This window comes from Motacilla alba, chromosome 1A (assembly GCF_015832195.1).
Source record: "Motacilla alba alba isolate MOTALB_02 chromosome 1A, Motacilla_alba_V1.0_pri, whole genome shotgun sequence".
Taxonomy (NCBI): Eukaryota; Metazoa; Chordata; class Aves; order Passeriformes; family Motacillidae; genus Motacilla; species Motacilla alba.
In genome coordinates, this window is record NC_052031.1 from 49,940,272 (window position 1) to 49,963,262 (window position 22,991).

General features: G+C 54.0%; 2 protein-coding genes across 4 annotated transcripts; both read left to right on the forward strand.

Annotated features, from left to right (window-relative positions):
• Positions 1-101: 101 nt before the first annotated feature.
• BAIAP2L2 (BAR/IMD domain containing adaptor protein 2 like 2) lies at positions 102-12,301 on the forward strand. The gene is made up of 14 exons (XM_038153523.1): positions 102-1,063; positions 1,972-2,047; positions 2,326-2,412; positions 3,486-3,547; positions 3,836-3,907; positions 4,509-4,625; positions 5,011-5,157; positions 5,620-5,772; positions 6,211-6,352; positions 7,142-7,367; positions 8,287-8,358; positions 8,682-8,862; positions 10,657-10,697; positions 11,524-12,301. The coding sequence occupies exons 1-14, from the start codon at positions 1,025-1,027 to the stop codon at positions 11,597-11,599; spliced, it is 1,491 nt and encodes a 496-aa protein (XP_038009451.1). The 5' UTR covers positions 102-1,024; the 3' UTR covers positions 11,600-12,301.
• Positions 12,302-13,446: 1,145 nt separating this feature from the next.
• Positions 13,447-22,281, forward strand: SLC16A8 (solute carrier family 16 member 8). 3 transcript variants are annotated; one of them, XM_038154859.1, is made up of 5 exons: positions 13,447-13,914; positions 17,047-17,346; positions 17,849-17,992; positions 18,543-19,406; positions 21,508-22,281. In XM_038154859.1, the coding sequence occupies exons 2-5, from the start codon at positions 17,118-17,120 to the stop codon at positions 21,897-21,899; spliced, it is 1,629 nt and encodes a 542-aa protein (XP_038010787.1). In that variant the 5' UTR covers positions 13,447-13,914; positions 17,047-17,117; the 3' UTR covers positions 21,900-22,281. The 3 variants fall into 3 exon arrangements, with proteins under 3 accessions (XP_038010787.1, XP_038010786.1, XP_038010785.1); XM_038154858.1 differs by having other exon boundaries at positions 17,091-17,346; XM_038154857.1 differs by having other exon boundaries at positions 13,449-13,914; positions 17,110-17,346.
• Positions 22,282-22,991: the final 710 nt, after the last annotated feature.

Here is a 22,991-nt window from a genome sequence, read left to right on the forward strand (position 1 = left end):
CCTGTGAGTTCCCAGAGACCCCTCTAAGCTTGCAGACTGAATTTCTTACAGGTAGAAAATCAGAGAAAGGGCTCCTTGAGACACAGGATTTAAACCCTTTGTCGGGGCTGAAGAGGTGAGTGAGCTATCCCTGCAGCCAGCCCTGGGAGCAAGTGGGTGGTATGAGTGGCTGGTTACCCCCCAGCAGTTACAACCAGCTGCAATATGAGGATCCTCTTGGAGCTGTCCAGGCCTAAAAAAATAGAAGACTAGGTTTTGCTTGATCCATCTCTTCCCAGGCACGTGCCCAGAAGAAATCACAATGGCAGTGCTGGTCCCAGCTCACCAGAGGTGAAACCTAGGAAAGGGTTCAGACAGAAGCCTGTTCCTGCTGTTAAGAGTTTCACTGAGAGCGGGAGTGGGAGGGAGGCTAAGAGCCGGAGGGCTGAAGCCTGGGGTGGGGGAATATGGGCAGGGGAGAGCTGAAATACGTGTAGAGTTTTCCTTGTGTTCCTCCCTGCCTGCTGCTCTTTGCTGCCTGTGATCACAAGCTGACAGGGATCTCCTGACTTGCGAGGTGCCTGTGTGAGAGAGACCTGCGGACGCCTCAGTTGCTCAGCACAGTGAGGCCGCGCGAGCCCCGTCGGAGCCGTGGCAGTGCCGGGACAGCGAGCCATAAGGCAGTGACTCAGGCAGGTGGCCGGCGCCGCAGGTGTCAGGACAGGCAGGGCTGGGTACCAGGCTGGCAATCAATAATGCAAAGAGGCGGTCACATGTCCTTGCTGGCTGTCGCAGGATTCCTCTCTCCCCCCCAGAGTCTGGTTACTTCCAGAGATCAAGTTCCAGCCTCTCGGCTGGTGAATTATTAAACTCCATCAGTGCTCCCTTTGTACCACATCTCTGTCTTCCTGCTGTCCTTCCTTGCTGGTGACAAGCTCTTTCCATCCAGCTGGCTGTGCGGAAGCAGAGTCGTTCACGCCAGAATAGCACCTTGTACTCTCCTTTGCTCCTTGCTTCTCTGTGGGAGAGTGAATAGGCTCCAGAGATGGATCTGTCCTACAGATCCACCATCTCCATCTATAAGGTGAGTGTTGGCATCAAAGGCTGCTCCTGACTGCGTATGGGGGATGTGTGGGTGGGAGATAAGTGTTTTCTGCCAAAGGCTCCCTTGGGTGTTGAGGGCTGAATCCATTCACAGGCTGAACGGCAGCAGCTCCTGTGGGCTCTGGGCTGTGTTTGGGAGCCAGAGGAGAGGGTGGTGTTGTTCCTAAGGACAGATTCAGAAAAGAACTGGGCAGGCAGGGTGGTTTGGACATGGAGCATGAAGGATGACGCACCTTGGTTGCTGGCAGGAAGAAGTTTGATCAGCCGTTTTGCCGCTCCCTTGAAAGAGTCTCTCATCTCATAAGTGCTTCCCTACACACACCAGTGCTGAACCAAGGGGGGAGTGCTGACAGAAGTGGGGAATTGCTTACTCCGGTCTCTGGTCTTCTCTGTAGTCAATGGACACCCTAGATAAATGCAAATAAAAGCAGAGAAGCTGGTTGTCCATCCCTTCTCTCACTAAGCTGTTGAGTCTGGCAGTGCACCACATCCTGGCCAGGAAAGGGTTGTGTTCATGCCTGGATAATAAGCAGTGGCCCTCCGGCTGGCTGTGGGGTGGGGGAAAAGGCAGCTCAGATCCCCTTGCCTGCAGTGGGTGTGGGCCCTTGGGAGAAAGCCATCTTCATTTAGGCAACCACTTGGCTCTGCAGTGGGCTACCTTGCCCTCTGGCACAGCCCCTCTCCTGGCTGGCTTGGGAAGGCTCAGGGCAGCTGAAGTTGCTAACCAGCCCCGATGCAGGGAGCTGGCTGTGCTTGCCTGTACATTGTCTCAGTTCCAGTGCTCCAGAGGGGGCTCTCACCCAGCAAAACCACAGCCAGGGGCCTTGACCTGCTGAGGTCTCTGGGCATGAGGAAGAATGGCATTAATGTGCTTCTGCCTGGCCACAGAGTATCCTGGAGCAGTTCAACCCTGCGCTGGAGAACCTGGTGTACCTGGGGAACAACTACCTGCGTGCCTTCCACGGTGAGTGGGGTCCCACACAGCCAGGGCTCCAGACCACAGTACTGCGTCCACTGGACACCTCCTATCCCCTCCCCCAGGACAAGGTTGCTGCTCTGCCACCTCTGACATGTCCTGAGCTGCTCTTAAGCACTCTTCAGCTCCAGGACCCTCTGCTGATGGGGAGAGGTGGGGGACCTGTAGGCAAATTACCAGGAGGTGTCAGTTTTGTGTGCTGCTTGCTGGAGCTGGTGGTGGTGGGAAGGCAGGCTGGACCCTTACCACCCCTCTCCTCTCCACAGCACTATCCAAAGCAGCTGAAGTGTATTTTAAGGCAATTGAGAAGATTGGAGAGCAAGCATTGCGGAGTTCCACCTCACATGTGCTGGGTAAGGCTCTCCTGCACATCATCTTCCCTCCTGTGGTGAGCCACAGTTACCTTTTTCTGACCTTCTCCCTTAGTTGGTCCACTTCCAGGTACTGGGGCAAGAAAAACAGCTCCTCTAAGTGGCGTCTCTCTGTACCAGGCCCTGTCCAGGTGGTGACAGTCAAATTTATTGTGTGTCCTTGAACATTTCTCACAGTCCCGGCAGTCTTCCCTGTATCTCTCTGAGATCAGTGAGTGAGCTCAGCTCCTGTGATGGACCTCTCACAGAAACCAGTCCTTGTTGAGGCATCCTGCCACCAGAGATGAAATTTTCAGCAGGGAGGAAGCATTTTTCTCCTCCTTGAGGATGTGAGGGAAAAGTCAGGGAGCATGCACTGACAACAACTGATGGGGTTCTGTCTTTCTGAGCCTGCAACTGGCTGGAATGGCAGCTTGGGGCTGAGGGCCTCACACTCAGTTGTGTAAATAACTCTGCAGCCTGGTGGCAACTGCTGAAAACGTGGTCAGGGAGCTGCTCCACTGCTAAACATTTTAGCAAAAAGCTTCCAGCAGATGTGCCCCTTCTGCAGACTCTTCTTGTCATCTGCCCCTCCCAGCTGGCTCCTCTGCTCCCTGTCATCAGTCTCTTCCTTTCTGGTTTCATAAGGCCGACACCGGTGAAGTGGGACCATGCACAGGGTCAGAGCGGGTGCTGGAGCTGCCTTCCATAGGACAGCCAGAAATGAGCAGTGCAGCTGGGGAGCCTTTGGGGTTAGAAATGGGGCATGCAGGGGCTGTGGCAGAGCAGAAACCTAGCCCCCAGAGCCCATGGCAGAGGCGAGGCTGCCTCTGACACCTGGGGCTGTAGCAGAGCACTGGTCCAGCCATCACGTGGGCTGGGGTAACCCTGCATTGGCAGTGCCTGGGAAGGAAGGCTACCAAGGTGCAGAGAGCAGTGCTTTGTGATATCTCTTGGACTTTCACAGCCGTGTGAAAGCTCATCAGCCTGAGCTGTGTGCTGCTGGTCTGCCTCCCTAGGCACATGAGAAAATGGCCACAGGACTTTTTCACCTTCTCCTGTCTTTTTCCCCCAAGGTGAAATTCTGATGCAGATGTCTGACACGCAGAGACTACTGAGCTCTGATTTGGAAGTTGTGGTGAGTGGTTTTCCCAAGGGCTGGTGGAGGTAGACAATTAAGTGATTTCCTTAAATACAGCTTATCAGCATTTACCACACTCACCCCATCAGCTGCCCTCACACATGCCTGCAGGCAGGTGCCTGCCTCCCTGCTGCACGTGGCAGAGGAGGGTCACAGGGCTGCCATGCCCAGAGCCTGGCTGCAAGTCACTTGCCCTGCAAGTTTTATGAGCCACCCCTTATCACAGTGCATGCAACATCCCATATGGTGAAGGGATAAGGGTGATGGCTCCTTCCCCTCTTTCAGGCTCAGACCTTCCATGTGGACCTGCTGCAGCACATGGAGAAGAACAGCAAAATGGATGTGCAGTTTATCAGTGTAAGTGTGAACTCCCTTCTCCTCCTCAGCTCTCCTTGTTTATCTCTCCCCTTCACCCAAGGGTTTTTGCTTCAACACTTGAGGTGTTTCTGTGATTCTTCTCAGCAGGAGATAGGGGGTCTCACCTTCTCCCATCATGGAACAAACTCCCCTTGTTCAGCTGATGATGGAGAGCTAAAAGAGGGCAGGTGGCTGTTCTTTGTGCAGTGGGACTTGCCAAATGCTTCAGCGGGGCTGAGAGACTCAGCATTCCAAAAGCAGAGTTCCCAGCTTCCCCAAATCCCAGGCTCTGCTTGTCTGTGGGTCCTGTGCTGCTGTGGCCCCGCTGGCCGTGCTGGCAGGTAGTGTCCCAGAGAAAGACAGCGGCCTTGGGATCCAGGGCTGGGCAGCTGGGTGCCACTCCTTTGCTCCTGAGATCTGGAGGTTCATCAGCACTCTTGGGCCATTTAAAATGACAAGAAAGGCATTTTTTAAGAGGTCCAGGTGAAGCCTGATTGCAGGTGGACTCAGATGTCCAACCACCCGTCAGAGCAGGACCCTTGCTGCTTCACAGTGTGGCTGGGTCTCTGGCTCCTTGCTGAGCCTGTTTTCTCCCTGGCAGGAGAGTCAGAAGCAGTATGAGCTGGAGTACCAGCGAAGAGCCACCAACCTGGATAAGTGCATGGCAGAGCTGTGGAGAATGGAGAGGGCTCGTGACAAAAATGCCCGGGAGATGAAGGTAAGCAGTGATGGCAGGAAGGGGAGTTGGTAATAAGAACTGGATGATTTCTCGGGAACCAGGGCTGATTTCTCAGCAGCCTTAGCCAAGGGGTTGCCCCAGTGTTGAAAAGCCAGCAGGCTTATCTGGAAAGTAGGAAACTCCTGTTCCACAGGCTGCTACTGACCTGTGGTACTCAGTCCTGCCAAGCCCTTTCCTCATTTAGGAAGCCTCAGGAAGCAAGGACTTAATCCCCGGCACTCTGCTCTAGCTCCTCTCTGCTGCTCCAGCACTGCAAGAGGACTGAGAAGCTGATAGACATGATGACTCCTTCCATCCCTCCCCCTGAGTCCACTCTGCTGGATTTTCACTGACCCCTTCCTCCTTTTTTTCCCCTGTGACACAGGAGAACGTGATGCGGCTGCGCTCGGAGATGCAGGCGTTCGTCTCTGAGAGCCAGAGGGAGGCCGAGCTGGAGGAGAAACGCCGCTACCGCTTCCTGGCTGAGAAGCACCAGATGCTCTACAACACTCTCCTCCAGTTTTACAGCAGGGTACAGCCCTGCCATGCTGGGGAGCAGAGCTGGGGGAGCAGACGGCAGGGCTGGAGTGGGAGCATGCAGGCAGAAGGGAGCCAGGGCTGAGCCATCCCATAGGTGAAGGATGCATCTGTGCATGGACTGGGCAGGAAACTGTTTTGTTTCTTGCTGTGAGGTTCAGACTGGCTGTACTAGGCTGGGAGAACATGTGGGCTGAGGGTGGTGCTGGCTTGGGGTTAGTTGGGTGTGTGAGTGATGGAGGAGGGAAGGGTGCTGTAGGTGTTTATCAGCAGGGTCTTTGGGACCAGGAGATCTCTGCTGGAGGGTGCCATCCTGGAAATTCCTGCCTACAGGGAGCTGTTTGGCCATTCCCACAAGCCTAATTTTGGGAGGACCTGGTCTCTAATGCATGTATAAGCCCTAGGCTTCCTCTGTAGCTGCCTTGCCCATCAACATCTCTTCTCCGTTTCTTCCCAGGCTCGGGGCATGATCCAGAGCAAGGCACCACGGTGGAAGGAGCAGCTGGAAGCCAGCCGTAACCCCTCAAACAGCCACCCACAGGGGCTGCTCTCAGCCTCCCACGGCCAGGGCTATCCATCAGGACGGCTCACACCCACCCACCTCGAGATGGTGAGGAGCCCGCAGACAGCTTAACCTTGTTTGGTGAGATGTTGGAACAGGTTGCCCAGTGAGGTGGTGGATGCCCTGTCTCTGGAAACATTCAAGGTCAGGCTGAACTGAGCTGTGAGCAACCTGATCTGATTTAAGACGTCCTTGCTCATTGCAGGCGGTTGGACTAGATGGCCTTTAAAGGTCCCTTCCAACCCAAAATATTCAATGGTTCTTTGGTGGTGAGGCTGCAGGGCAAGGTCAGTCCCTGGCCAACCATGGTGCCTTGTCCAGCTCCGGTGGCCTTTCCTGGCCAAGAGGAAGAGTAGCCTGTGTGTGGGCTGCAATCGAGGAATGTGCTGACTTTGTCTTTCTAAGAGGGACTGCATATCTCTCAGAGCATCTCCTGCCTAACACAGCCTTCGTGGATGTGTGTTCAACCCCCTTTCTTTCCAACAGCCCCAGAGACCCCTTGGGGACTTTGCTTCTTCTATGACTGGGAGTAGATCCAGCATCTTCTCTCCAGACCCTCCAGAAATGAGAATGTCTCCTCAGCCAGAGTCTCCCAGGCGGCCACTGCGGAGGACACCATCAGCAGCCAGTATGACCCACTTCTGGGAGCAGTGCTGTGGGGAGACACAGGGGTTGGACTCTCTGGGAAGAGGGTTGGTTTTGGGAAGGGACCACCACTCTACCAGACCACCAGACCTCAGCCACATTCCTGGGCATGGTGAGAGGACAGTGCCGATGGGAGCTGTAGAGGGCAAGGCTGAAGTAGAAAGTGAGCTCAGCCTTCAGGGCAGAGTCCATCCAGGGCAAGGCCAGGCTGTGTGAGGTGGGGAACCTACAAATGTACAGTTTTCAAGGCTCCTTGAACTACAAGAACTGGTTCTTGCTAGAATTCCCATTTTTGTAAAGCACCTTCTCCCATACTACCAGATTAAATATTAGCTTGCCCTATAAAACCCAGCCACTTAACCCATGACATACCTGGTTTTCCTTCCTGAGAAATTTCAGCTTAAAGTTTTTTAAAGAAGTAAAAAAAGGACAGGGAGAGAGAGAAATTGACCAAATAATCAGTAGCTCTAGCAGGTCAGGAAGAGGACTGTCAGTCAGGGAGGGCATCAGCCAGACCATGCAGTGCTTACGCTCTAGGCATTTGGCCAGAGAGGACACAGTGCAAAACAAAGGGGTTTGGCTTGAGTTGATTGTCTCCTGCAGGATGCTTACCCTGCTTTTCCCATGCTATGTTTTGCTTTCTCGCTGAAAGGCCATCTGCTCCTCCCCTAGAGTAATTACTTGCCTGGGAAAGCACTGGTCCCTTTGAGGCAGCAGAGTCTTGCAGGAGGATGCCAGACTCCAGCCAGACCCTTGGGATGCCTCCCCACAGGTTTGCTCCCTGCGGGCCGTACGTCCCGTTCAGGTTCCTTTGGCGAGGCCAGCAGCGGCAGCGAGGGCAGGAAGAGGAGCGGCACAACAAGAGTTCAGGCCATCGTGCCCCACACGACAGGTGCCAACCGGACCCTGCTGCGGTTTGAGCCCGGGGATGTCATCACGGTGCTGATGCCAGAGGCACAGAATGGCTGGCTCTACGGCAAGCTGGAGGGCTCATCCACGTACGTGACTCTGCTGCTGTAAATTGGCCGGATGCAGGCTTGTTGAGTCTGGAGCTGGAAGGGTTAAGCCCAAAATGATCACCCCCCATGTCTCCTGGTGTGGCCTGGGCAGTGTGTCCCACCCACCATCTCAGTGGGGCGGCGCTGTGTCTTCAGTGATGGGGGCTCTCCGTGCCAAGAAGATGCGGTGTGGCAGGGCTGGCGTGGATGGGCTGCCTGGGAAACCTCCGGGGGCTTTGGGTGGAAGAGCCAGGAATGCAGTGACCCCCTCCTGGCTCGCATGACTGAGTGACTCCTGTCATGGGATCCAGCTCAGGGCCATGAACCGTTGGAGTTACCTGAGAGGCCTGGCATTTCTTAGCTCACGCTGCAACTGCTGCCGCAGCCTCCAGCACAGGCAGGGCACGGAAACTGCTGCACCCAGCTCTTACTGAATTACTCCCTGTGGCACTGCCAGCCAACATCTCTGTGTAAAGCCTGCCCCGTTCCACACAGGATGTGGTCTGCAGGAATGCTCACAGATGTGAGATGAACAAAAGCAGTGCCTTTCTTTGGGCAGCTGTTCTGGAGTAGAGCTACTGTAAAATCCCTGGATGAGTTTTCCACAGCTTCCTTGTGATTGTGGTTAGTTGGAGTGTCACTTGCTGGATTGCACCAACATTACTCCCAGGGGCACAGGTTTTGCACAGCTCCTGAGATAAGCAAGTCCTGCTCCAGGCTCAAAGGTCTGTCCCATGATAACCCCTGTGCCCCATCTGTAGGTGAAAGAAGTGCAGGAGCCCTGTCACACACCGTAGTGGCAAACATGGCTCGAGTGATGTGTGGGATGGGTGCAGATCAGGAGTGTTTGGCAACTGGATCTGAAGAACCACAAGCCATGGTTGCCTGGACCTCATTTGGCTCTGTTCCTGTGCCCTAGGTGTGGCTGGTTCCCTGAAGCTTATGTCAAGCCTTTGGAGAATACGAGGGAGATGGAGGAGCCGGACACCAGGTAACAGGATGGCAACTGGCTGGGCAGGAGCTCCTGGTACACCACAAATGCCAGTGGGGTAATTGTTCAGAGTGTGCCTCATGGAGAGCTGCAGGCTCCCATGCTGGAGAATCTGCCAAGAGCCTCATTGTGCCCTGGAATCTCGCAGGCTTCCCTAGGCAGCTCCCATAACCTGTGCAATGTCATCTCAAAGGTTCGTGCAACTGGGCCGGCCCAAGACAAGTGTATTTCCTCCAGAGACATCCCATGTTGTGCTAGCACCTGTGCTGCTCCCTGCTCCTTGTTCTTAGGCTCCCACCTCACTGTCTTCTCCTCTTGCTCAGGTCCTTCCCGCTGCGAAGCAGTCACAGTATGGATGACATCCTGGACCATCCCAGCACTCCATCCTCCAGCAGTTACTGGCCTGCTGCTGCCCAGCCCAGCTTGCCAGACCCACCTCCCCTCTCAGTGGGCGCCAGCAGTCACCACAGTGGGGCGGCCACCCCAGTCAACTCTGGCTCCAAGGTGAGTGCAGGAGCAGTGACTGGCAGGTGTGTGTGAAGTGGGCCCCATCTGACTTTCATCTTCCAAGGCACACCTTTTCTGCTTTGGCCAGTAAAGACAGAAAATCACCTTTCTGATGTTGGTGAAGGGCCCTGCTGCTTTCCTGAGTCTTAGCACCAGTCTTTCTCACCCAGTCTGTCCACACGCCACCTTGTCTGATGACCCCTGCCAGTCCTCCTGTTGTGTGAGATCCTCAGTGCCTGGCTTTGCTCCCCCAAGGGACTGCTTTCCTGCCCCTGCCCTTCTCATCTCTCTCTCTTTTTGCTCACCAGGGACCCTTCAGTTCAGTCCTTTTCTCCATGACCTCCCAGCCTGATTTCTGGTGGCTCCAGGGCAGCACTTCTTTCTGCTAATAGTAGGACCATGGAGTGACCAGGCTGGTCTGGGAGTGGGTGACCAGCTAACAGAGATGCCATCCTTCTTCTCCCTTCAGAGAATGGAGAGGAGTTTCATAGGGTTCCTCTTTTAAATTCAGATGAGGTTTGGCCTAAAGTCACAGCTTTAAGCTGTAAGTCACAGCTGGGAGCAAAGGCTGAGGGCACAGCAGTATTTGAGAGCCTTAGAACAAGTTGTGTCCAATTCATGGCTTATGGATGGCACAGTGAGAAGGAAGTCCTCCACTCACCATTGCTTCCAGCAGTAGGGAATTGACTGGGGATAACCAAGTTAAAGGTGAGGACCTGGGGGAGGAAAGAACAGCGCTGCCCATGGGGCATTTCTTGCTCAGTCTCACAGAGGGCTGGAAATCCTTTTCCACGGTAACTGGCTCCAGGTCAGTGCAAGGTTGCAAGCAATTGAATGTCTCAAAGAACTGGAAACCGCAACATTTAATTACTCTTTTTCCCCCCTTTATGTCCTGCTCTGTGGTTTCAGGTAGCCTCAGGCTGTGTAACACAGGGGACAGCCTCTGCAGCCTTTCTGTCCCCCTGGGTCACTGGGTTTTCATCCTGCCCCAGGGCTAGCGTGTAGGGACACACCTGGGATTGAGTCATGAATTGTGTGCAGCATTTGGAACAGCATGGCAGAGTGTGAAACCTCACTATAAAGGAGGGAAAGACTAATTTGGAAAGACTCAGCCTTGCTTTAAATGTATGCCCAAGACATCCCCCAGCTGAGCCACAAACAAATGGGTGTGACTTCCCAACTTGTCTGCCACCAGAGTACTTTAGCAGGTCAGCTGTCACTGATCCTTCACTATCTACTCTCCAAGAATAAGGGCCACAGGGCCTAGGTCCAACTTCGTCCATCAGTTTTGTCCACTTTTAAGTAATATGTGGCGGAGGGTAGGTACGTACAGTTCCCCATGGATGCAGGAAGCACGTGAGGGCATGGACAACAGACTTTTTGCCAGGGTGTGTGGGCAACATGAGGGGGCATCTCTGGCTGCGCTGGAGGGTGAAACGTAGCTCAGACTGTCACTGTTTGCTGTGCTCTTCAGATATGACATTTTGGGGATCTGAGTCATCTCCTTTCTTCCCCAAAACAAAGGAAGATGTCCTAGGGGAGTAAGGAACCTCTGGCGTAGGGACAACCCCCCACAACAAAATTCAGGGTATTATCTACAGTGGGGAATTTGTGGACTTTTGCAGAGCTTGATTGAATAAGGAGTCAGAGCCCTGTTAAGAGGACTTGGGCTCCTAACTCACCTAAGTGTTTTGTGAAATCTTCCTCCATGTGTGCAGTGTCTCCTGCCCCACTCTACTCTCTACATTCCCTACTCTAGATTTCTCACTGCTGCTTTTCTTTTCACTGCAGAAATCAGGAGTATTTGACCAGCCCCCTGAACTCTTCCCACGGTGAGTAGGATGTGGAACTCCACTCTGGAATAATCTGACAGAGGGGAGTATTATTACAATGCTATTATTATTTAATCTTTTGGATTATCAAATGTGGGAGGAACGAGGAAGTGTCTGGGGAAAAGCGATGCACAGCCTACCTTCCAGGACAGGAGGCAGAGGGGGTCCATTCTGGCCTCTGCTGACTGGGAAGGTCCTATCCTGACTCAGATAAAATGAGGTAGGACCTGAGCACCATGAACACCCGTCCAGACCCGCATGCTCCTTCCCATCTGTCCTGGAAGGGTCACAATAGCAGCTCACAGCCTGAGTGTGGAGCTACACTACTGTGCATCTCTGCCTGCTTGGAAAGGGCTGAGGCATAAAAGGACACGGCTTTGAGTTCTGATGAGTCAGGTCTGTGGGGATGAGACTTGCCATAAATCCCTGGGTTTCTTCCCCCTGCAGATGCATTGGTGTCTCCATATTTCTGGTGTGGTGCCGTGGCCTTTTTGCACTCCCTGACTCCTTGCTTGGAGGGTTGGTGCACACTCTACGAGTGTAGAGTGCTATCATGAGGGACAGCCATGTGCTAGTGTCCCTTCCTCATCCTTTGGAAGAAGGAGGGTGAGAAGCCCTCAGGAGAGCCCAAGGGGAACCACATGGGAATGTGCAGCAGGGTGTGTTAAGGATGGAGGAAACATACTCAGGAATGAGCTTTACCACGCTCTCCTCCTTGGCATGGAAGTGACTGCAACAGGACTGAGTGGCTTTTGCTTGGTCACAGACATCCCTGCATGGCATTTGCAGACTTTCTGATGGTTGCCTGTTTCCTTTCCCATTCCAGAGGTACCAACCCCTTTGCCACGGTCAAGCTGCGCCCCACAGTCACCAACGATCGCTCGGCACCCATCATCCGATGAAACAGGGCTGTGGGCAGTGAAGAACTTCAGCAGAGAAGGAGGAGGAGAAGTGATAATGCTGACCTCCAGCTGGGCAGCAACATAGTGCTACCACTCCAGGAGTGAACTCTCTTTTCCCCTCCCGTACCTCTGGGACAATGGGACCCATCTCACCTGGGTGCCTGGTGTGCTTTAGTCAGAAGCAGATCTCTGCTGCCCTTTCTGGATTGATCCCTGCTTCCCTCCCCTTGTGTTGTTACTGTACTGGTGTGGGAGGGAGCAGTCTGGTGTTACTGGTTCTGGTGGCCTGGGAGAGGGGATGGTGCTGGAGCTGGAGGCAGGGCTGGCTAAGATCACCTGCAGCCAGGGCAGTGCTGTTGGGATGTTGAAGGTGAAGCTTTGCTACCCCTGCTGTGGGCAGAGAAGGACTGTCACCAAACCGTTCCTTTGCCACCAGAAGAATGAACCCCAAAAGAGAAAGCTACAAGAAGGCTTCCGGTGATGTGGTCCAGCTGACAGGGTCTGGTCTCGGCCTCTTTGACAACTGCGTCCATTTCTAGCAGCACCTGCCTCTTCTCAGCCCCAGGTGCAGCCCCTTACCTTGCTGGGCAGTGCCAGGGCAAAGCAGGGGCAGGTGACACTGTCCAGCACCACTGCCCTGTTCCTTCATGTACTGTCCTGTGGAAAATAGATGGGGTTTTTAAAATAAAATGGAGAATGCATCTTCTGTGTCCATTTCAGTGGCTGGGACATCCCCTCAGTCACAGGATGCAGGGGGAGGAGGACAGGCGCTCCACACCAGCACTGGGGCCATGGTGGCTGCCCACGGCTCTGGTGTTGGACACTGCAGTGCTGCGAGTCCAGATGGGGCAGCCACCAGCCCAGGGGTCTGGGATGGATGTGGAGGGCACCAGAAGGGCTATACTGCTCATTGTTGGCTGCCCCCTGAGTGCCCCCGTCTGTCCTTGTTGCAAGGACCTGAGGCCCCCTTCTCCTCACGCACTGCTGGAGTGTGTGCCCTGGGCACCCCAGGGCTGCTCAGTGCAGGCAAAAAACATTCCCCTAGGGTCTGTGGGGGCCTCACCAATCTGGGAATACCCAATGTGTGCTGGGGGAGCCCTCACGGGAGCGGCAGCGTGAGTGAGGGATGGAGCGTTAGCAATGGCCAGGGCTTAGCTGATTAGCCTTATTAATAGACATTAAACCCTAGCTGTGAGTGTGGCCAAGCCCCCACCGCCCCCCTGCTGCTGAGGGGCTTCAGGGCTTTACAGCCCAGGCCTTGTCCTCCCCAAAATCCCACCTGGGCACAGCCCCAGCCCCCTCCTTGGAAGTAAAAGTGTTCCCCCACGAGCAGCCAGAGAGTGGCTGGTCCCCAGCGCCAGCCAAACCTCTTTCTGTGAGCCAGCCGCTGGGGAGGTTGGTTTTGAGGGGAGGTTATTGAGCTGCCCGGGGTGGGCAGGATCTGGAAGTTTGAGCCACGGCTGGCAGTGATTCCTTGGCTGCTCCACCTTGTCTCACTTCTCTGATGGGCACATGCCCTGCAAAACCCTGACACCGCTTCTCCATCGTGGCTGGCAGCTGAGGAAGCTTCAGAAGCAGCAGCTTTACCTACTTTGCCCCTTACTGAAGCACGGGCACATGGTCTTCTCCTCCACTGCCTCCCTCCCCAGCACCCAACACCCCTCATCCTCACCCTGCTTCTTCAGGTCTTGGTGCCTCCGACTGAATCTATCCCTGCCAGCCTGCCCTGCTCTGCTCTGCTGGGGAAAATGCAAGGAGCCCCTGGGCAGCGGGATTACCGGGGGATTCGGGCTGTGGCAGGCAGCCACCTCGTCCCCATTGGCTGGAAAAGCCTCTTAAAGTGGAGAAGTGCTTTCTGCCCGCTCAGCACCTGCTAGTCTCTGCCGACCTGAAGCCATAAGCAGCTCCTGACCCACATCCACGCTGGGGGTGCTGTGGGACACTGCCTGCACCCACAGGAGGCAAGGGAGTGCCCCACACAGGGTGTCCCCCCAGATCTGCCACAGACGGCTTTGCTGGGCACCACTGGAACTGGAGGAAAGCAGGTTGAGAGGGGGATTAGCTGTCTTGTGAGGACGTGGCTGCTCCAAAGGACAGAAGGAGTGGAGCACAAGAGACTGCTCGACGGGTGCTAGATTCCTGCAGGCATCGTCCTGTGCCCACCATGGAGAAAAGATCCAGCAGGACCTTCTAACCAGGCACCCTCATCCAGAGCCGGGAAGTGCGACCAGTGGGAGAAGGAAGCGCTGTTGAGGGATCTGCTCAACCCTTGGAGGATCAGCTTGTGCTCAGGAGGTCATTGCTGCATTGCACAGGTCAGTGCTGTGGAGGGATGCTGGCACACTCGCTCCAGCAGCCGATAGGAACAACTCATCCTGGGCTTGCATTCATTTAATGCTCTAACAAATGCTTTCCCAGGGGGTTGTCTGTGGGTTGGAGAGGCTGGTGGCATGAACCGTGGCCCTTGCACTCAATAAATAGCCTGCCCACCCCAGCTGTACTGTGTGGAGGCACTAAGAGCATTTATGTGGACCGTCCTGGGTGCAGCTTGTCAAGCGCAGTGGGGATTTTCTGGGCATTATCCAGCGCCGGCTGCACTGGGCTCTCTGTGTGTGTCCAGGGACTGGCAACCACAGCTGAGCCTGCTGTGGTCTTCACCCTTCCAGCCTGGCCTTGTGCTTCCTGGTGTCAGCACAAGTCTTCTTGCAGCCACCTGCAGGAAGTTCAGTGGCAGTGCCTGCGCTGGCCCACCTTCCGTGATGCACGGAGAAGGGCAGGTGCCCATGCTGATGAGCTTTTAGCCGCATGTGAACTCACACACGGTGTTTTTACCCATGGATAAAGGTCCTTAACTGGGGACAAAATGATAGTGAGCTGTAGAGCGTGCAAAGGCAGGACCAGGATATGTGGCATGACCGCTGTGAGCAGACAAACGTGTGTGTCATGGTGTTAGGAGCGAGGCAGCTCTGAACTGCCTGGCTCACAGCTGGGATAAATCTCCAGCAGAGCTGTGCTACGGCATATTGGCCTTGGAGGCATCTCCACAGGTGAGCTCCTCTGGTGCACCCCATAATTTTCAGCCAACATCTAGCTGCAGGCAGCTTTCACGCTTTGCTGTACAGCTCTGTTCGCGTGGAGCAAGTGGCTTCTGCAGAGGCGCCCTCCAGCTCCAAACCCAAACAAGTACTCACAGATGTTTGTCTAACGCGCTCTTCAAAATCAGACGCTGTGGGCTATCACTGACAGGCGGTGCTACAAAATCTCTGAAGAGCATGTCACAGACAGACAAATATTTTCTTGCTAGGATGCTGGCAGGGAGCAGCAGGGTTGAGGGAAAGATGGATTGCGATGGTTTGATTGATTCATTTAATTTGCGGTGCAGGATGAGCTCAAGAAAAGCAAGGCTGGGAGAGGGGCTTGGATAAAAAGTCTCAGGCTACGTTTGGTGGCAGCTCTTACTTGAAGTAGCTACGTGCAGCAGATGGTGCAGTGGTGGAGCACCAGCTCTGACTGAGAAATCACTGTGCTTTGGCAGCAGGTCACCTTTTGTACAGCTGGATCTAGCTTGTCAGTCAGCTGGAGCTGGGACAGGAGCAGTGGGCAAAATGGCAGAAACTGAGCAAGGCTATTCAGTCTGGCTGTCAGGGTGCCAGTGATCCAGAAAACACCAGTAAGGGTGAGATGGGGGAGGAAGGGTAGCTGGAGAGTGTATCATTACTCTTTTCTTCCTTGTAGGGATTCCTTGCCTTAAAAATATCTTTATAGCCCCCTGTTTTCAGTTCATGTCTCTATTGCTTGCCACAGTCCCTGAGAGCTGGGCTGGGAGGGAGAGATTAGAGTAGCCTGTGCTGGCCCCAGTGGCTCAACCCAAGAGCTGCTAGGAAACAGCCGTCCAGAAGAGTTGCCCCAGTCCATGCTCAGAGCCAGATTCAGCTCCCTTTTTTTGTGACTCACAGCATCCTGAAAGTTTGGGGAACTCTGCTGCAGGGGCCCATGGTGGTGGCAGGCATCTGAGTGCTGCACTCTGTTTTCAGGAGCAAAGGCCCCCTGGAGAGGGGAGGGAGTGGTAAAGCTGAGGGTGGCTGTGGAGTCAGCCCACTCTTGCCCTCTGCCTGAGGTCTGCCCCAGCTTGTGCCATCCACAATTTTGTCTGAAGGGTTTGCACTTCTCTGACATTCAGAGCAACAGCAACTATGGGAATCAGCTCAACTCACCCCCTTTGCATGGAGGACACCAAGAACAGGGACTTCCTTGAGACAGGCACCCAGATCCAAAGCTCCCTGCTTCTAGCTATGTGTGTCACATCCATAAGATAGTCCCTGTCCCCTTGGCACTCTCTAGTCCATTTATGACTTCTGGCATTTCCCACAGCTGCTGGTGCCAAAAGATGAGGACGCTGCTGCCGTCTTGCAGTCCTTCAGCCAAGAGAGCCGGGCAGGAGAGAGGGCCCTTGCTAGGAGTGTGCTGCCACAAGTCAGTGATAGGAGACAAACTGGACCCAAAAAAGCCCAGCTCAGGAGTGCAGAATGCTTGTCTAATGTACTTGGGAGCAGGTGTAGTGTAAGTCCAGTGAAGGCATTGCATGCAGGCGTGGAAATAATCCTGGCTGACAAAGAAACTGTGGCCAATGGTGCTGGAAGGGGCAGAAACCTGGTACGTAAGGGAGAAATGAAAAACATACCCATAGCAGTGAGCTGGAGCAAAATTCCTGGGCAGCTTAAGAGCCCTGAGAACGACTCACAAGACATCCCCTTTAATTCCCTCCTTCTCCCCACTTAGGCTTTGTTCCGGCCCCTCCATGTACATACAGAGCCCTAATCTCTCTGGCATGCAAATAAACACCGGTTTTTTGTGCTCTCCCCCTTCACCTATTTTGGAAATCTGGCCCCTGATGGTGGTGAGGGGAGGGAGAAGGAGAGTGCCATGCACTGGGGGCTCCCAGAGGAAAGAGCAGAGGGCTTAATGGATCTCCTTGCCTCACTGCTGGAGGTTTCTGCGGCAGGGCAGGTCCTGGAGGACTCCCCACTGGAGCAGACCAGCATGGGAGAGGCTCAAAGGCAGATTTTAGGAAGCAAAAAGGGTTAACATTGCTGATCTTTGCCTCACCCCATCTGTAGGCAAGGCTGGATATGAAGCCAGGGGTGTGTTGCAGATCTTGATGCTGCATCAGATGCAGCACTCCAGGCTCAGCCGGGAGCCGTGACAATGCTTAGCTGTGTTTGACATGGGGTTATGGAGCTCTGGGCTGCCCCCGTCTCAGGGGAAGCTTCCACCTCTGCCCAGCTGAGGCATGACCTCACATCCCAAAGCAATCTCACCTCACCTGGCAGGATCAGGGTACAAAGAGCAGATGTGGCCCCCAATGACCCTCTCGGAGCCTGGAGATGTTGGGCATGGAGAGAAACCTTGTAGTAAATATTTGCTGTTCTGCTTTTCTCTTCTCGCAGCACCAGCAGACTTTCTCTCTCTCTGTTTCCCTACTTCCTCCCAGCCTGCCTTTCCATTCCTAGGTTAGAAGATGGGGAGACCTGACCCAGAAGAAGGGCAACTCCCGGCTCCTGTGAAGCCCCCAGATGGTGGCTGGGGCTGGATTGTGCTCCTTGGCTGCTTTGTGATCACCGGCTTCTCCTATGCCTTCCCAAAAGCCGTCAGTGTCTACTTCAAGGAGCTCATGAAAGATTTCCACGTGGGCTACAGTGACACAGCCTGGATCTCTTCCATCATGCTGGCCATGCTCTATGGGACAGGTGATGCTTAGACACTTTCCCCTCCTCAACTCACACCTTTCCCACTCTGCCATGGGCCCAGACGTGAGAGTCCCCATGGACTCTCCTCGTGCTCACTGGCCTGGTCATGAACCATGATGCAGAATACAATTGTCCTACCATTTTTCTTCTGGAAGTGTGCTGCATTTCATATCCCTGTTTCCTCTGCCCCAGGAGACCTCAGGGGTTACCCCACCTACATCCCAGACAATTGATACAGGGTTTGCTCCCACTGCTGAAGTGCTGTTCCTATCACACCAAGTGCCAGGGAATAGAGGTCCAAAGGCAGGGCAGAACAGAAGCCTCCACACCACCAGCCTCTCTCCCTTGGAGAGGCCCAACAGATGTGTACCTAAGCAGCCAAGTAGTGAGCTCCATCATTACAGCTTCATCTTCCCTGAGAGCCCAGCTTGGGCTGCCTGCCCCTTCCCAGTTGTCCTGTCTCCTCCTGGTAACCTACTCTGTCTCCTCTGCTTCCTCCTAGGACCAGTATGCAGCATCATGGTGAACCAGTTTGGCTGCCGGCCTGTGATGCTCATTGGCGGGCTGCTAGCTTCTGCTGGGATGATCCTGGCATCTTTTACCACCAATATCATTGAGCTTTATCTGACAGCTGGTGTGCTGACAGGTGAGAGCCCTGGGATTTGGGGGCAACACAGGCTTACCTGGGCAAGAGCCAAAACCATGTCGTATTTCCCTTTAGCACTGCCATGTCTAGTATCAGGTCTACCACGCCTATTTGCACATGCTATGGGAAGCACCTAGTCCTGAATGTTGCACCTGTGAAGGATGCATCTGCTGGATCTAAACAGCCAGGGCCTGAGGCTGAGAGACAGAAGAAACCTGAGTGGTGCTCAGTGATCGTGGTGACTGTGGTAGGCAGCATCAGTACAGAATGGCAGGGGAAAGAGGCAGAATTCCTGTGTAAGGCTCAGGTCGTGCCTAGGTGTGAGCACAATTACCTGACTCAAACCCACTGCAGGTGGACAGGCTGGTTTAGCCCATCCTCTGCAGGGGCAATCCACCAACATGAAGGCACAGAGGCTTGGGAGGAATACATTCATCCCATCATGGGACTTCAGGACTAGGATAGTCTGAGGGGAGTTTTCAGCTTGTTGCAAAACACATCTCATGTTCTCGCACTCCATGTCTCCCTCCTGGCTCTCACTTCCATGTAGGTCTAGGTATGGCACTGAACTTCCAGCCCTCACTGATCATGCTGGGCAGCTACTTTGACAAGCGTCGGCCTCTCGCCAATGGACTGGCTGCTGCTGGGAGCCCTGTCTTCCTCTCCTCCCTCTCTCCACTGGGGCAAGTGCTGCTGGAGAAGTTTGGCTGGCGAGGAGGGTTCCTTATCATGGGGGGCCTTCTGCTTAACTGCTGCACTTGTGGGGCAGTCATGAGACCCCTGGATATGGGCATGAAGAGGAAGATGGGGAAAGCTCAGGACAAATATGAAGCCAAGGAGATGTTGCCCATCGGAGGGAAGTCAGAGGAGGGAATCAGCACCACTGATGGAACCAAGAAAGGCAAGAAAGCCAAGAAGAAGCCCAAGAAAGGAAAGAAGCTTCTGGATTTTAGTATCTTCTCCAACCGAGGGTTTATCATTTACACTATTTCAAAGTTCATCCTGGTCTTGGGTCTCTTTGTGCCCCCCATATTGCTGGTCAACTATGCCAAGGACACAGGCGTTCCGGACACAGAGGCCGCGTTCTTGCTCTCCATCATTGGTTTCATAGACATCTTTGCCCGCCCAGCCTGTGGCATGGTGGCAGGGCTGAAGTGGGTCCGCCCGCACGTGGCATATCTGTTCAGCTTCTCCATGCTCTTCAATGGCTTGACAGACATCTGCAGTGCCAGGGCGAGCAACTACACGGGGCTGGTCATCTTCTGCGTCTTCTTTGGCATCTCCTACGGCATGGTGGGGGCACTGCAGTTCGAGGTGCTGATGGCCATCGTCGGCTCCCAGAAGTTCTCCAGCGCCATCGGGCTGGTCCTACTTATCGAGGCTTTTGCCGTGCTCATCGGCCCACCCTCTGCAGGTAGGTGTCTTGCTGCAGGTGATTCTTTTGGCTGCCACTGCCCCACTGTTTTCCAGGTACTGGGCACAGACACTGCACTTGAACAAAGACCCTATTTCTCAACTTTAAATTTGCTCTAGAAGCTGAGGGCTGATCTCTGCCTTCACTACGAACGTTGCATAGAATCATGTTAAGGAGAGGGTCAGGCACATGCTGCAGACAAACCTTTGAGAGTCTTCATTAGGACTAAACACGTGTCTCTCAAATTCTCCTTGGTGTCCATGGCCTTTTGATTGGCACTGTGAACAGTGATCTCAATTTGTTCTGATCCCAATTCCAGGGCACAGGTGTTTTGCTGTCAGTCAAATCAAAACAGTTTGCACAGTCCCCTGAGGCATTTGCTGGTAATTTTTCTAAGAGGATTAAGACACTCACAGCTTTTCAGCAGTCTAGTCTAGGTCACAGCCCCTGGTAAGGTCCATGCCTCACAAACAGCCCATAAAAACAGGCTGTTGAATGGAGGTTGGTGTAGATTAATGTTAAGTGTCTGATCACATGTGAAAAAGCCAAATCATGCCCAAGGCTTATTTCCAAACAAATTGCAGTTTCCTGATTTGCAAGGAAGAGTCAGGGACAAGACTATGGAAAATCCCCAGGCAGGAACCACTCTGTTGTTTCTTGCACTCCCTTCCTTCAGCTGTAACACATAGGCTAAAGCCCATCGCTGAAGACCTTTGTGTGAATGGTCTCTTCTTCAGCACAAACTACCAGTTAAGAGTAAAACCTGCCCTCAGCATCTCCAACCAGTTCTCAAGTAAAATTTGGCAGCTGAGAGAGGACCCTCTGAAATGCTAACAATAATTCATGTCTCACTTTATAAGCTGTGGGGCAGTCAGCAGTCCCAGGCCAGGGAAAGTAAAGAAATAAGTGTCTTGGAGGCAGCTGCAGGGAGATCATTGGGTGAAGAGGAGGATTTAACAGCACCTTGCCCCAAGGAGCAAGGCCCACCACTGGGGTGCTAACAAGGGAATCCCTCAGCCCTCCTGCCTCAGTTCAGCTGTGCCTTGGTGCTGTGTGCACGTATGGTGGCACACGGACAGTGCAGGGGCACCGAAGAACCGGGCTGGGGGCAGCCAAGTCGTGTTGGGGGCTGTAGGACCCCCCCGGTGCAGGAAGCTCGAGCGCTCTGACAATCCTGACGGCTTGGACTCGGGGAGAACAGTGCTCGGCTGGGAGAAGGGGGTTGAACAAAGTGGCTTTGTTTGGTGTAATCCTCCTGAGCTGCTTCCCACTCCGTGGGGCCAAGGGGGTTTGGCACGGTATAAGCCGCACACACGCACGCACGCGCGCCGGGGCACGCAGGCTCCTCGCTCGCCATCCGGCTCGGCTGAACAGGGGCACTTTCACCTCCGAGGAATTCGCCACGTGCCTCCCATGACTGCTCCGGGAGGCACCTCAGCGTGTCCTGGGGCTGGTTCTGTAGCACAGCAGGGACTGGGGGTCACATGTGCATTTGGGAGCATGTGAGACCGGGATGAAGAGCGTGGTTCCACAGCTGCATCCTGACCACAGCAAGGCAGCTGTTCGTGCTCTCCAGCACCAAGGAGTGGGAACTCTTCCTCCATTGCCAGCCCAGTGGATTCAGAAAATGTATTGAGAATATCTCTGGCACAGAAATCATCAGGTGTGGGACAACCAGAGGGATTTCTCTGCAAAAGAGAAATTTGTTTTTCCCTTCAGAATGTTTTCCTGATATAATAGCTTAAGAAATAGTAACGCATCTCAAACTTTCTTTTCTGAGACTGGCCAATCCAAATCATGAGAGGCTTTTCCCACCTTGGCAAGTAGAAGATGACCCGCCATCAAGGTGTTACAATTATTTAAGCTTGTCTAAACAAGGGAAAACACCAACCATGCACTGTTACTGTACTTTCCCTGGAAGTACAGTGTGGCTCTTTCCCAGGGTGATTTTTAGGTATTCAGGCTTCTTACTGCTCCCTTGAGGAATGGGTCCTCAGCCAAATGCAGATGTTGCATTTGCATTTGGATGGCCTGCACTGGGCTGTCCGTGCAGGAGTGAATAGGCCAAATTTAACCATCTCATGTCTTCTCCAACCACCAGGCCGCCTGGTTGATGCTCTCAAGAACTATGAGGTGATCTTCTACCTGGCGGGCTCAGAGGTCGTGCTCTCCGCCCTCTTCCTGGGTGTCGCCAGCTACTGCTGCCTGAACCGAGGGAAGAAGGAGCCTCCCCCAGAGAACAACCCCTCTGCGGGAGCGGGGAGCGACACCGAGGAAGCAGAGTCCGACGTGCAGGAAGCCGAGGAGCGCAGCAGCGACAACCACCAGCCGGCCCACAGCACTGACAACGCCGTGGTGGTGGCCAACGAGGAGGCCAACCACGTGGCAGAGGAGCAGAGAGGGGAGGGAGGCGGCTGTCCCACAGGGGATGGGGAGGTGTTGGCACGAGATGGCTGCAACGCTGACCAGATGGTGGAGAGGGACAGTTTCTAGCCAGGGCAAAGAACAGGGATGTATAAAACTGGCCTTGTTTGCAAGCACCTCAGCATGGGAGGGTAGGTGGGATGCAGGGAGCAGAAAGCTGGGACAAAGGCAGATGTAAGAAATAAGAGGGAGAGGTATAAGAATAACTGGTCCTTATGTACATATGTCCACAACATACCCAGTGATACGTCTGCTTGCATCCTGCACCCATGCTGGTACAACACAGGCTCAGAGAAGCCCAAACACCAAAAAGAAAAAAATAATAATCTTCTTCCTCACTTTCAAAACAACCCTGGAGAAAGTCTTCTGAAGAGGCTGCCAAGGACTCTTCTTTTCCTTCTGCATTGTCACAATACAGAACACAAACAATTAGAGACTCTTTGTAATCAGATCTGGTACGCTCTGTTCTGGTGTCAGTGTTTCCTTCACCCCACTTCCATGGTCTGGATAGTGTCAGTCTCACTGGCAGCACCTTTAGGAGTTGGTGTAACTCATAGCTACCACCCGGCCACCTCCAGGGGCCACCAGCATGGGGGTAGACACCAGGCTCTCTGCAATGCCTCCCATGGGCACTGCCGAACCAGGAGGCCGCCAGCTCCAACCACCTCTGCCCGGCACATCGTTCCTGGACAGTAAAGCTGGGGCAGTGACACCTGATGCTGCTTCCCCAAGCAGGGAAGCACTGTGTTAGAGGCTGCTACTCAAGCACAAGAAGACGACACCTAAGAAAGGCTAATGCCATTAGGTGTGCAGCTGCAGCACGGAGCCTCACTGACAGGAATAGCACCAAGCCAGCTTTATCTAGGCTCAAGTGAGCCCTGTTGACGTGTGAAGGGAACAACTTGGCCCCTGTGGGGGCGGGGGTTTCGAGATAGGTAAATAACCATGTCCTAAGCGATTATCCACCGAGCAGGAATGGCATCAGACGTGCCTGTGTTTTCCTCTTAAATAGAGAAAACCTCCTTACATAAAGGAATCAAAGGTAAGGTAGAAGGACAAGCCCCAGTCCCCAAATGCTGCTAACAAGGGTGTTGGAGCACGTGGTAAAGCAGGCATGACCTCCTCACCCCCTGCTGCTGTGGTGGATTTCTAGATTCAGAG

Bases quoted from the DNA above. Each gene is read 5' to 3' on its own strand.
- BAIAP2L2 (XM_038153523.1), top strand. From the start codon at position 1,025: ATGGATCTGTCCTACAGATCCACCATCTCCATCTATAAG. The intron at 4,626-5,010 runs GTAAGCAGTGAT...CCTGTGACACAG, and splicing joins AAAATGCCCGGGAGATGAAG to GAGAACGTGATGCGGCTGCG. The intron at 8,863-10,656 runs GTGAGTGCAGGA...TTTTCACTGCAG, and splicing joins CAGTCAACTCTGGCTCCAAG to AAATCAGGAGTATTTGACCA.
- SLC16A8 (XM_038154859.1), top strand. From the start codon at position 17,118: ATGGGGAGACCTGACCCAGAAGAAGGGCAACTCCCGGCTCCTGTGAAG. The intron at 17,347-17,848 runs GTGATGCTTAGA...GCTTCCTCCTAG, and splicing joins GGCCATGCTCTATGGGACAG to GACCAGTATGCAGCATCATG. The intron at 17,993-18,542 runs GTGAGAGCCCTG...ACTTCCATGTAG, and splicing joins GACAGCTGGTGTGCTGACAG to GTCTAGGTATGGCACTGAAC.